Below are 12,273 nucleotides of genomic sequence, written 5' to 3'. Positions count from 1 at the left end.
GGCAAGGCAGGTAAATGGCTCGTATGTTTTCAGAAAGAGTCTGAACAACAGTATAAAAAGTGTTTTCATGCAAAACTTAAACATGAAATTTTAGTAATTCCCTTTTCCTGCCATACTCATTAGCTAAATACCAACTCTATATTCACAAAAAGTAAGTGATCTATGGCATAATTTTTAAAGACAGTATATTCCAAGTTATCTTATGTGAATCATACTTAATATAACAATAACATTTTTATTAGTTAGCAAATACTGAGGCTTACTATGTGCCACAGTAAATGCTTTACAAATCATTCATTTTAATCATCATAATAACCATACAAGGGATGCATTATTATCTCCATTTTACAGACAAGAAAACTAAGGCATCAAGAAGTTAGTTAATGATCTCTTAAGTCCCACTTGATGAACCAGAATTTGAACCCAAGCTGTCTGGCTTTTCACTAAGCTATGCAGTTGCCCAATTACTGGACAACTCTCTGAAGTCTAATTCTATTGAAATAAAGACAGTCCTCACCCAATAACCTATAGTCAAAATACTGATGATGAGTAAATAACGAGGCATGAGGACTATGGGACTGTATCTTCCCTCCCCCTAAACTGCATTACTAATGTGAGATGCTCACCTAACTTCACTCCTCAGACCTTAAAGAGTTGTCCGCACCTCCCCTCTTGTAGTTTCTCCAACTCCTTTGCCCAAGTGGCCCGTTGCCTGCAGAGCACACACACAAATTCTCACTTCTCTCCTATCTTCAGTGGCGGACAAGGGAAGAGAGGTAAGAAAATACACCCTTTGAAGTTCCCTCCCCTCTAACTAAAGCTCCATTACTTTTTTTCAGCGTTGCCTCCAACATCTGTTACTCCATTACCCACTGCCATCCAGACTCCACCCACACCACTCTACTGAAACTGGACTTTCTATTCTGTTCCACCAACCTCTATGTCTACTTCTTAAGATTTTTTTTAAAACAAAACTATAAAGAGAAAAGAAAAAAAAATCTCCCATCCCCCTTTTAAATATGTTCCAGGACTGTCTTAAGTAATTTACAGGGCTGTTTCTACATACCTTTCATTCACATCACATGCTCTCCCACATCTGAAACCTGCCTACCTACCTAGTCTCATGTCCTACTGTTCTCGCCCACATACCAACAATTAATGATGTTCCTGACATTTTCCAAACTTGCAGGTTCTCTTGGTTTCTATCCTTATAACATGCTGTTTTCCCTTCCAGGAACATCCCAGTACTAGAACCTTCCACACTTTCATGCTGCAGTTCAAAGTCCTACCCAACCCTCACCTCTTTCAGTTCAAACATTAGGACCCCTATGAAGTGCTCTGTCTGGATGTCAGTTTCTGTCAAAGTGGGGATAACATCTACCTCATGAAATTGTCAAGAAGATTAAATGCGAGCCTATGTTACAACACCTAGCACACAGCCAAGCACTACCTTCCCTGGGGGCTTTCTGTCCTATGCACTTGAGCGAGAAGTGTGCAAGATACAACTGTTTGCTTCTTATGCCCACTGCTCACTGTAAGGCGATGTTCACTCACTGCAATTTTTCAGATTTCTAATGCATGGAGCAAAAGTGCTCAGTAAGTATCTGCTGACACACTGCACCTTTAACTTACACAATGTTGTGTGACAATTGTATCTCAAAGCTGGAAAAAAAGTTGACGGAAGAAAACCATACACTTTCAGGGACTATCACCACACATGGAACCAGGATCACAGAGTAACTGTTAAAGTTGGCAAAGCATTTATCTTTCTGAAAAACTAAGACTGAGGTAGTATAATTCTTATAAGAAATACATTTTTTTAAAGCTGTCTATTTTGAGATCTTCACCGTGGGAGCATATTTGGATGGACATATACTTCACAGTTTCATGCAACTAAAAATTCTAATGTACTCCTTCCTATTTTCCATCAGTGCTATAATTTCTCCTTATACAGAATGATCAGGAAGGTACATTAGTTAATCAGCAGGTTCTATAGAACTTGAAAGTTCAGTGGGTACAATGCATGGATGGTACAGATTCTTTCAAGTGAATCCTTGGGGAAAAGAACTCATCTCCATGAAGTCCCTGTGTGTGGTGTATGGGGAAGAAATCAAACAACTTTATGTACCTTTTGCTGAAATCAGAGCGTATCAGCAGAGACATGCCACACTGTTTCCTAGCGGACGCCATCAAAACCACTCTCAGTATGTAAGAACCAGCCCTTTTCCAGCTACAAAGCTATTTTCAGGTTGATTATTAGCAATGAAGGAAAAAAATACTTCAAGTTTCAAACGTGTACAGCCATTGTGGCCTCTAATTATAAACAAAAGTGGTTAGTAACTGGAGATGCTATCATTTAAATTAGGAAATGCTAATAAGATGAAAACTTTGCTCTAAACTTTTTAAACAATGAAAAATTATGCTGTAATACAGATCTTCCTCAGCTTACAATAGGGTTATGTCCTGATTGGAAAGTTGAAAATATGCTGTGTCAAAAATGCATTTACTACACCTAATGTACCAAACATACACTAGGCTAAGCGACCTTAAGTGAGTTCAGAACACTTACCTCAGCCTACAGCTGAGTAAAATCATCTAATACAGAGCCTACTTCATAATAAAGTATTAAATATCTCACATAATTTATTGACTACTGAACTGAAAGTGAAAAACAGAATGGCCGTCTGTGTACAGACTGACTATCAGCCTATCACCTGTTTACCCTCGTGGTCACGGGGCTGACTGAGACTGCAGCTCCCTACCGCTGCCCAGCATCACTAGAGAATACAGTGCCGCGTGTGCCTAGCCTGGGAAAAGATCAAAATTCAAAATTCGAAGTACTGCTTCTACTCAATGCGTATCACCTTCGTACCAACAAAACATCAAAAAATCATCTGTTCCATTTTGTGACTATAGAAAACGCAATAAACTTCTGTATTAAATGAGTTTCAAAATGAAAGTGAAAAATTTATATTTAAAACTCCTTTTCAGGTTTCTACTACAGATGTAATCTTCTTCTTCAGCACTGCCTATACAGTATTTGAAAATGTCCCAAACCGATCTAACCTACCTATGTCATTTCCGGAGGAATAGCTTCCATGACTTTCTGTCTCCTCCAGAGAGAGTATCTTGAATGACGCTAACGGGGTAGAGCCCGGCTGAGTAGAGATCATTCCTCTGAATCGTGTAACTGTCCATGTCCGGACATGATTATTATCAGCACAGACTGGGAGGGAAAGAATACAAAAGAGTTGTTACATACAGATTATGAGAGCATCAACAAAACCTCTTTTATAAACACATTTTAACATTTTTTCATATGATCTACATTAAATAGATCATAGCACATTTTGAGTGGCAACTTAATCTTCAAATCATACTTAATTTGTACCTAGCCAACAAAAATGAGATAATTGAATATGGTTTACCTGGCTGCAAATATAAGGTATATAAGTAAATTTATGGATCCTTACAAAAGTAGCCTGTAGGGTATAAATTTAGAAAAGGTTAAAAAATAAGTGTCTGTAAGAGAGAAGATGCTGAATATTATTCTGTTCTGTGGCTAAACTGTAACTTTTCCAAACATACAACCTGTTTCTGCTTATGTTACTCAAATATTAAACAACCAAGATTTGGAGTTACTGAAAATTTATTGGTCCAAATGACATTTGTCAGAAAGCTTGTAGGAACCAGTTATTTACTGCTAATTCATAGTTACATCAAGGAAAGATTTTATAAAGCTGAGAATTATTTTTATATAAAATAAAAGTACATTTACAAAACATATTCTAATTAGCTTACTTTTTTTCATGTAAGTAATAAGTGGGTATATACTGAGTTATCTCCTAATAAGTAACCTATCTCTTGGTTTTTTTATGGTTTGTTTGTCTGAAAAGCTACTCCACGAGAAAATGTAAACCAAAAAATGGTATCATTAATACAGGAACTATATTTCTGTGGTGTGCCTTAAGAAATTTACTAATTTCCCATTTATCATAAATTCATCAGTAAATACCAGGAAGTATACAAAATTTCTTATATATACACAACATTTCCTACTGGGTAAAATGTCACAGTTGCCTATTTTAAACAAAACCTTAGATATTTAAGAAGTGTAAATAGTTATTTACAACAAAATTCTGAATCCTCAGAATGCCAACTTTTTGGTGAAAAAGCATTTAGTTCTAGGCTATTTAATCAGCTTCATAGGAAATAACTTGCTGATTTTATTATTAGGCTTACTAGGATTCAGAAAAATAAATACTTTTAGCAAACTCAAATACAGTTATGGCAACTTTTTTAGTATTAATTATTATCTAGTATTTTTATTTAAGACATTAAAAACGAATGTCATCACATATATGTTCATATCCACCAGGTGGCAGAATAACACAACTGAGTATACACAAAACACTCCAGATTTTTGGCTGAATTGGATAGTTTTCTTGACAAATTTATTTAAATTTCTAACCTACATGAAATATTTGGTGTTAAAATACAAATTTAACTAAGTAGTTCTTTGGCATCACATCCTACGATAACGTAATCACCATCAAAGTAACAGCAATTGTTACTGAGTAATAAGCACTGTCATTTACACATCAAGACAATCTTGTTGAAAAGATAACCTATTTTACACTTTTACTCCGAAGAACTATGCTAAGTGCTGAGAAGAGGGTGGAGAACGAAAGTTTCTGCTGCTGTAGAACTTCCTATATTCTAGAAAAGGAAGACAGATGATAAATATGAGAAACAGTGATAAGTGCGTGAAGAAAACAAATGAGACACTGCGAGCAAAGAGTGACTGCCGGAGAGAGGTTTGGAGCAGCCTCAAGGAGGAGGTATTTGAGATGGGAACTGAATGACAAGCGATGGCAGTGAAAGCAACACCTAGGAAAAAACACTCAAATGAACAAGTGTGAAGGTTCTAAGATATTTTAAGGAAATAGAAAAGTCAGTGAGTGAGGGCATCATGAACAGTAAGGCAAGTGACATGGGAGGCTGGGAGAAGAGAGCTGAGAGGTAAACAGGACCCAGAACAGGAAGAGCCATTATTTATTCCACACACAATAGGAAGGCCCTGGGAATCAGAGCTAGTTTGTATTTTAAAAAGATATTTCTGGCTGCTGTGTGGAACATGTACCACAGAGAGCCAGAACAGAAACAGGGAAAGGACTGAGCAGCAATGCACACACAGTGAAGTGGCCTGGCCTGTGAGCTATGCTGCAGCCAAGCTAACAGGACTTACTGATAGAGTACACATCTGCAGCGGGGGTGGCTGACAGAAATGGAGGAATCAAGCATGACTCCTAGATTTTCAGCTTGAGTAACCGAGTAGTGATATTGTGCATTTACACTCAGGCTTTTGAGAAAGAAATCAAAAGTACTATTTTATCCAGGTTAATTTTTAGATGCCTATTAAACATACAACCAAATACTAAATACAAGCATTGGAAACATAAGTTTGAACTCCGTGGATGGGCACAGGGGAGAGAAAGTCTGGGAGTCACTGGCATGTAGATGATATTCTCAAACCACCAGGCAAAGTACAAAGAATGGAGAATCTAAGAGAGAGATCTGAGGTACTCCAACACCTAGTAACCGGGCAAAAGAGGAACCAGCCATGGAGAATGAGAAGGAGTCCTCAGTGAGGCAGGTATTAGGTGAGTACTGCTTTATGAACGCTTAAAGAAGAAACTATTTCAAGAAGACACAGTTATATCCAAAACAACCAGACATTTGATAAAAGCATATATATTCATCCATCCATCTATTCATATATGAACCAGGTATTTCGGTTCCATTTGGTGTCTAATCAGTGAAAGATGCTTCACCTTTTTATGTTAGGTAGTCTCCATGTAAATAAACTTACTATATGAAAATGACATTTATAAAACTTTAAGTTAGGCAGGAACTGATCTACAAACGATTTAATACAAGATTGTTTTAGAAAAGCAAACTCTACTGATAGACCTGATTCACAATTCAATTTGCATAAAGTCTTTCAGAAATCACCTATCAGATACAATGAACTTTACAATGAAATCTTACCTTGTGATCATTTTATTTTGTGTCATGCTAATGTTTGAAAAGCTGTAACTAATTTTTTAAGTATCAAATTAGTACCTAAATTAAAAAAATCTATGGCTATGAACCCACAAAAATGTTACTTTCAAATAATCTATACATTTTACTAATTTTTAACATTAGTAGTTAACATTAAACTAACATACTAACTAGCATTAAACCTTAAGACAATACAACCAAATTTATATTAAATTCATACTTGAAAAAGACTCTAATAAAAAATTCTTCTCAATAGGATGATAAATATTTTGAAATAAAATGTGTCATGAGAACAAAATATTAAAATAGAGTAAACAAAACACGTGGAACCTTCTAAATTTATGCATACTACAACCAGACAAAAATCAAGGAAACCTTAGAAGACAAATCACAATTATTTCTTCAGTTATTAAACTTTTCTACCACTTCTTTTAGCATATTTTTCTCACATAAAACACTGCTTTCATATTCTTTTAGTTTGAAGGAGTCTAAGAAAACTACAGCCAAGGTAAGGCTTTACCTGAGGTAGACCTCCTTACCAGGAAGGAGGTGGTCTAGTAAAATCACTTTACCTGATACAAGATGCTTCTCTGACAGCATAATTTTGGTGACGGGGCTGCGGTGGACTGTGAAAGTCTGAAAGAGCTGAGGGCCTGACCCGACCGTCTCCGGGTGCTGTACAATCACTCGCACGGCCCCAGAGCTCGTGCCGTAGGCGATCTCAATCCAGTTACCACTGACACCTGTACGAAGACACAAGTTGAAAGCTGGTGTATTAGAAGACAGTGAGTAGAAAGCTGCCCTTGAAAAGCGCTCCCCGTGATTAAAGAGGCAGAGCTGAACTCAGCACTTCTATCAGCCCCAAACCCAGCTCAGCACAGAAATCTGAAGACCTCTCTGTCCACCTTAAAACCTCTATTTCCTTTATAAATCTTTCCCTAACACTCACTCCAATACAGATTTGTTCACTCTCTCCCTTGTACTGTGTATCAGGTTCTACCACAGCAACTGTAACACCCCAATTCTGTATCTAGTCCCCTGTCTGTCTACCTCTATGCATTACTAATAAGAGACTGAATCAGCATCGCTTTTTAAATCTGTATCACATGTACAGAGTGCCTGAGACATAGTAGATACTCATTAAAAGTGACATGCTAAGAACACCACTGACACAACATAGTATTCCTAAAGCCATATTCCACATTCCATCTAGCCTAGAGTGACCACCTGTTTTACTTCTGCTACAATAATGAATCTTCTCTGAATAATCAAGTATTCTATATACTATTTAACAGCTTCAAAACAGTTAACTATGGAATAAACACACCTACGTTGTCTCTTCTAATTATGTATAGCTAGCTCACCATGTTGGGTTCATGTGGGGCTTTTTTTTTTTTTTTTTAAACAAATGCCTAGACTCCATCACATATTTAAAGAGAGAATGGAGTTCAGCAACCATAGTCTTTAAAAGCCTCGTGGAAACCTCTTGCCTTTAACAGCTGTTCTTTCTGATTTCACCTGAAAATACTTGAATCAAAGGAGAAAGAGCGTGCTATGGAAAACATTTCTCAAAACTTAAAAGGTGACTCCATTCTCATGTCTTAAAGACACTGCCACCGCAAAAGAAGTTTTATTCTCCCTTTTTAATTAGATTTTTTAAAGTATCTCGTTCTAGAGCAGGGGTGAGCAAACTTTCTGTAAACAGCAAATATTTTAAACCTTGCATGCTGCATCATCTCTGTCACAACCACTCATCTCCGTCACTGTTGCACAAAAGCAGCCAAAGGTACTACGTAAAACTATTAATAAAAAGAGCATGGTTTGCTAACCTGTTCTGGGGTAATATAGTTTAAATCCTACTATAATTTCAATCAAAATCAACTGTGTACACTAGAATACTTCGTTAACACTGAAGATAATGATTTATTTCAATAAATTCAATAAAATGACTTTATACAAGGAACACATTCAAACCTATTACTATTACTGGGTATGTTATTTCCTAGAAATCCTTTCATTACAGATAAATTTTTAGGTTGCCATTTATCTTTACTCTCGAATATAAAAATTCCTAATTTACAAAGTTAGTTTGTTAACTTCATTACAAGGACCTTTGAAAAAGCAGTGAAAGTTATGGATATTGAAGTTTTCCAAAACTTAAATTTAAAATTTCTCATGGAAATAAACTCACTTTCCAATAGAGATTAACAGTCTAAGAGCTTTTTTTTTAAATTGTTGGTAAAAAAAAAAAAAAAAGCTGTTAATTTCAAAATGAAATTGACTACTATCATAGGAAGTTAAATGTGCAGGTAAGGTTTTAAAATAAATAATTTTAGCCGTTGTTATAATAAGGCTTAACAATGCAATTCAGAAGAATAAAAGTTCTAATTTCCCACCTCAGATTATGCTTGTTCATCAGTCAGGTCTGACTTCAATATAAAACCAAATATAAACTTTTGACTAAATGATGAAATCCTTAGCACTGCAGTTCTCCAAAGGACGGACCAGATTAGCGTTAGAAGAAACCAATGAATAAATACACTTTCTCAAAAGAACTTCAATAATTTACAACGATTTTGCTGTGTACTAACTTGTTTTGGGTGTGAGGTAAACACTCAGAGCAGTAATAGCGTCATTTGAAGGATCATGATAAAGTTCAGTCACAAGAAGATCATTATCCTTCATTCGCAAAGGGAACTTCTGCATATCTAAAAAAAATTAAATAGCATTAAAATAGTCAGTCTATTTAAAACTAAGGTAATGTTTTCTTGTTCTCATTTAAAAAAAAAACCAAAACACTAAATAGGACCATATTAAGTGCCTGAGCACTTACCTATGTAATATATCGACCCATTGTTACATCCCAGCAGTAGGAACGACCCAGCCGTGTCGTAACTAGTTATAGGAACGACGTCTTGAACCTGATGTGGTGAGAATAGTTAGATGTCAGTTACTAATTACAATCTACATTTCCCGCTCAATTTCCTCAAATTTTTTTACTTTTTTTAATAAAAAGGAAACTAACACCTGCTTTAAGTAGGCCTTAGAAAATGGACTTCCTTTACAAACACACACACACCCACATACAGTCCCGGGGAACTCTGAAGGACCACCAATATAGTCCTTTTAAAGCTTTTAAAAAATTTTTATTTCCAACAGCAGCACTTTCCTTCAGAATTTACTGGGTCATCTCCTTTCTCTGTATAGGACTGTGATGTCACAGCACACATGAGGACTGGAAAACCAAGTGTGACCAGGCCCCTTTCTCCCTTTTCTAAGAGATTAAATGACATGCCCAGAATCAGAACTAGAAAACAGATCAACTGATTTCCAGGGAGCACTTGCTCCCTCGATAATTCACTATCATTTGAAAAGATAATGTTTTCTACTTTCATTCTCACCACTCGAGACTTCACGTCTATTTCCTAGGAAACAGCCAGGCAAACAAGTCCTCAAATGCTTTTGTTTTTTTTCAAATACTAAAATAAAAAATCCATTTTCCAAGCAAATCAATATAGTTACAAATTAATAACTGTCTATATTTGTGCTGAAAAAAAAAAAGCAAAGGGCATGATTTTTGCTATAAAACAAAATGAAAACTGAAGTGTCAGAATACCGGCAGTAAGTAAAAAAGAATCATCCCTACGTGCAACCAGGCCAGATGCAGGTGAAACTCCCAGGTGACCTTTAAGTGATGTACTTTTTATGTAGCAGGTATCATCCAGGTGCACAAGTACTAGAATGGGTAAGGGAAGTGAAATGGCACTTTTGCTCTGTAGGAGCTTATAAACTTGTGGGCAAGAAGGAAAAAGACAATTACCACGTGGTGGGCACTAAAATAGGGGGTGCAATACAATCACAGAGACAGGAGTCTCATCTCATCTCCAGTCCAGGGAGAAGGGCAAAGGTCAAGGAAAAGTTGAAAAAGGAAGTAGAACTTGAAAAATTAAAAAGTCAACTAGCTAAGAGGTAGAGAGAGGGGACAGTGCACATCTGACAGGACATCAAGTACAGCACAAAATCTAGGAACATTCTAGTTACAGAAATTTAAAAAGAGCTAACACTTGGAAATGAGGACTCCTGTAAGCTGTTCATGTCCATGACCCTAATTTCTGAGTACCTCCAGGTGACATGCACCGTTATGAGTTACCCTAGAAACACCCCTGCAAAGACTCAATGACCACCCCCAACCCCGGGCCAGGTTTCTGTTTCATCAGCACCAGCCGGTTTTGTAGCAGGTTAGCACTGAGAACTCCTCAGTGATAAGAGTGAGTATGTCTGAAGAATGGAGGGGAGGCCGCTTTACGCACCACTGACCAATTCTCTCACACCAAGTGCATCTTTTTTAGCCCCAGCATTCCAGAAAGAGCCTCAACTCTGCCCCAGAACCCTCACAGTAAGAGGTCAGGGGTAGGTAAGGCCATGAGACCCCTCTGATCCGTTTCTCAGGGCAGGAGTGGCAGCGGCCTGGAGCCTCCCAGGCACACCCACGACAGACGTCCAGTCCAGCCCGCTGTGCTCAGGGAGGCTGGGCCCTGGGCCTGGAGCCTTCCTGCCCTTTCCCTGCAACCCTGGAGCATGCTCTGCTCTTCTCCTCATGCCCAGCCCTCAGTGCAAGGAGAGCAGAGAAAGCAGGGGATAAGTAAAGTGAGGCCACAGAGCAGCCAGTACTGCTAAGTTCTTCTCCCAGCATGAGCTAAAGTCAGCCGTTTTGTGTCTGCCTCTTCTTGACCCCAAAGACTTCACGTCAGGAACGTGACTGTACTGACTCATTACTGTCTTTAGTTCAGTCATGGTGGCCACAAACCCAAGGTGGAGGTGGATTTTCTCTCCCAAGGTAGCACACAGTGACTATCATTAACTTCTATGTAAAAATTCAAATAATTTACCTAATTTTGAAAATAATCAGCCTGTCTTCCCAAGCAATACAAGGCCTCTAGACTCTTTTAATCACAATCTCTTCCTGGATAATCATTATTTTTTTTTAAACAGTATGTTCTAACCCTCATGCGTTACTTTTTAATACTTAGATTCACCAACTATCTATGAATCCCTTCGCTAGTAATGTTTACTGTATTCTCCTCCTCCTTCTTGGTGTAAATGACCTGCTTAGCAAAGGGCATTTCTAGAGCAGTCCTTCCACTGAAGGTTGTAAGTGACAAACTCTCAGTATTATCTGAAAACATCTCTCTCTCATGTTTGAATAATACTTTTGCTGGATGTAAAATCCTAGGTTGAAAGTTATTTTCCCCACTAACTTGAGAATTGCCTACTGTCTTTTGGCTTCTACTGTTAGTGATGAAGAGACTGTTTTAACTACAGTTAACCTGTCATTAACTCTGGGCAGCTTTATGATATTTTTCTCTTATCACATCACACTAAGTATGAATTTCATTTTATTTAGCCTGATGTATTTCTTTAATCAACAGACATGTCTTTCTTCAATTCTCCAAAACTGCTAGCAATTATCTTTTCTACATTGCCCCTATTCCCCTATTCCTTTCTGAAAATGTTATTTTTTCTTTCTTTTTCATATTTTCTGTCACTCTTTCTGCTTCACTGTGAATTATATTCTCAGACATGTCTGTCAATTACTTTTTAGTTGTGATTCTATTGAAACCATTAAGAGCTTTGTTTTTAATTTTCAATGACCTTTACATTCCTCCTGTTTCATTTTTCTTCTTTTCTGACTGATCCTATTCCTTCTTTATAGTCTAGTCCTTCTTCTATCTCATTAAATAAGTTTAGAATTTATTCTACAGTAGCTGTCTAACTGTTCAATTATCTTCAGTTTTGGGGGACAAATACTCCAACTGTTTACACTTGATGACTCTCCCTCACTTGCTTTCACGTGTAGTTTACAAACTTAGGGAGGTTCTGGGCTCTCTCTCAGTAGAAAATATTCCTTCCACAGAGTCCTACGTGCTCTGTATCTCGTGAAAGTTGGGGTTCATGTCTACGTCTAGAAATGTAAATGGCCCTAGACCAGCTTTTTATATTGATTTCTCAGACTAGAGCTCCATACCACAAAGGCTTATCTTTGTGTTTTCAATTCATGTGTTTGTGCCCCTAATTTGATGATTTTAGTCTCAATTTCTCATTGATGGTTTCCCCCTGCACCACCTCTCCCCAGTCCAACTCCAAACACATATCAAGCTTTCTTCTTCCAAAATCATTGAGCAGAATGTCCCCAATCTTCTTCTCAGG

At 37.4% G+C, this 12,273-nt stretch overlaps 1 protein-coding gene across 2 annotated transcripts in view; it reads right to left on the bottom strand.

Annotated features, from left to right (window-relative positions):
• The window catches only part of KCTD3 (potassium channel tetramerization domain containing 3), a 52,045-nt gene that overhangs the window by 6,072 nt on the left and 33,700 nt on the right, over positions 1-12,273 (bottom strand). For both annotated transcript variants that reach the window (XM_074351609.1, XM_045509513.2), the window contains 4 exons: positions 8,900-8,987; positions 8,658-8,774; positions 6,639-6,809; positions 3,071-3,226 (listed from right to left, as the gene is read on the bottom strand). In XM_074351609.1, the coding sequence (XP_074207710.1) occupies positions 3,071-3,226; positions 6,639-6,809; positions 8,658-8,774; positions 8,900-8,987 (532 nt within the window). The remainder of the gene's footprint in view (positions 1-3,070; positions 3,227-6,638; positions 6,810-8,657; positions 8,775-8,899; positions 8,988-12,273) is intronic.

Source organism: Camelus bactrianus, chromosome 23, assembly GCF_048773025.1.
Source record: "Camelus bactrianus isolate YW-2024 breed Bactrian camel chromosome 23, ASM4877302v1, whole genome shotgun sequence".
Lineage (NCBI taxonomy): Eukaryota > Metazoa > Chordata > Mammalia > Artiodactyla > Camelidae > Camelus > Camelus bactrianus.
This window is presented reverse-complemented; position numbering and strand designations above follow the sequence as displayed.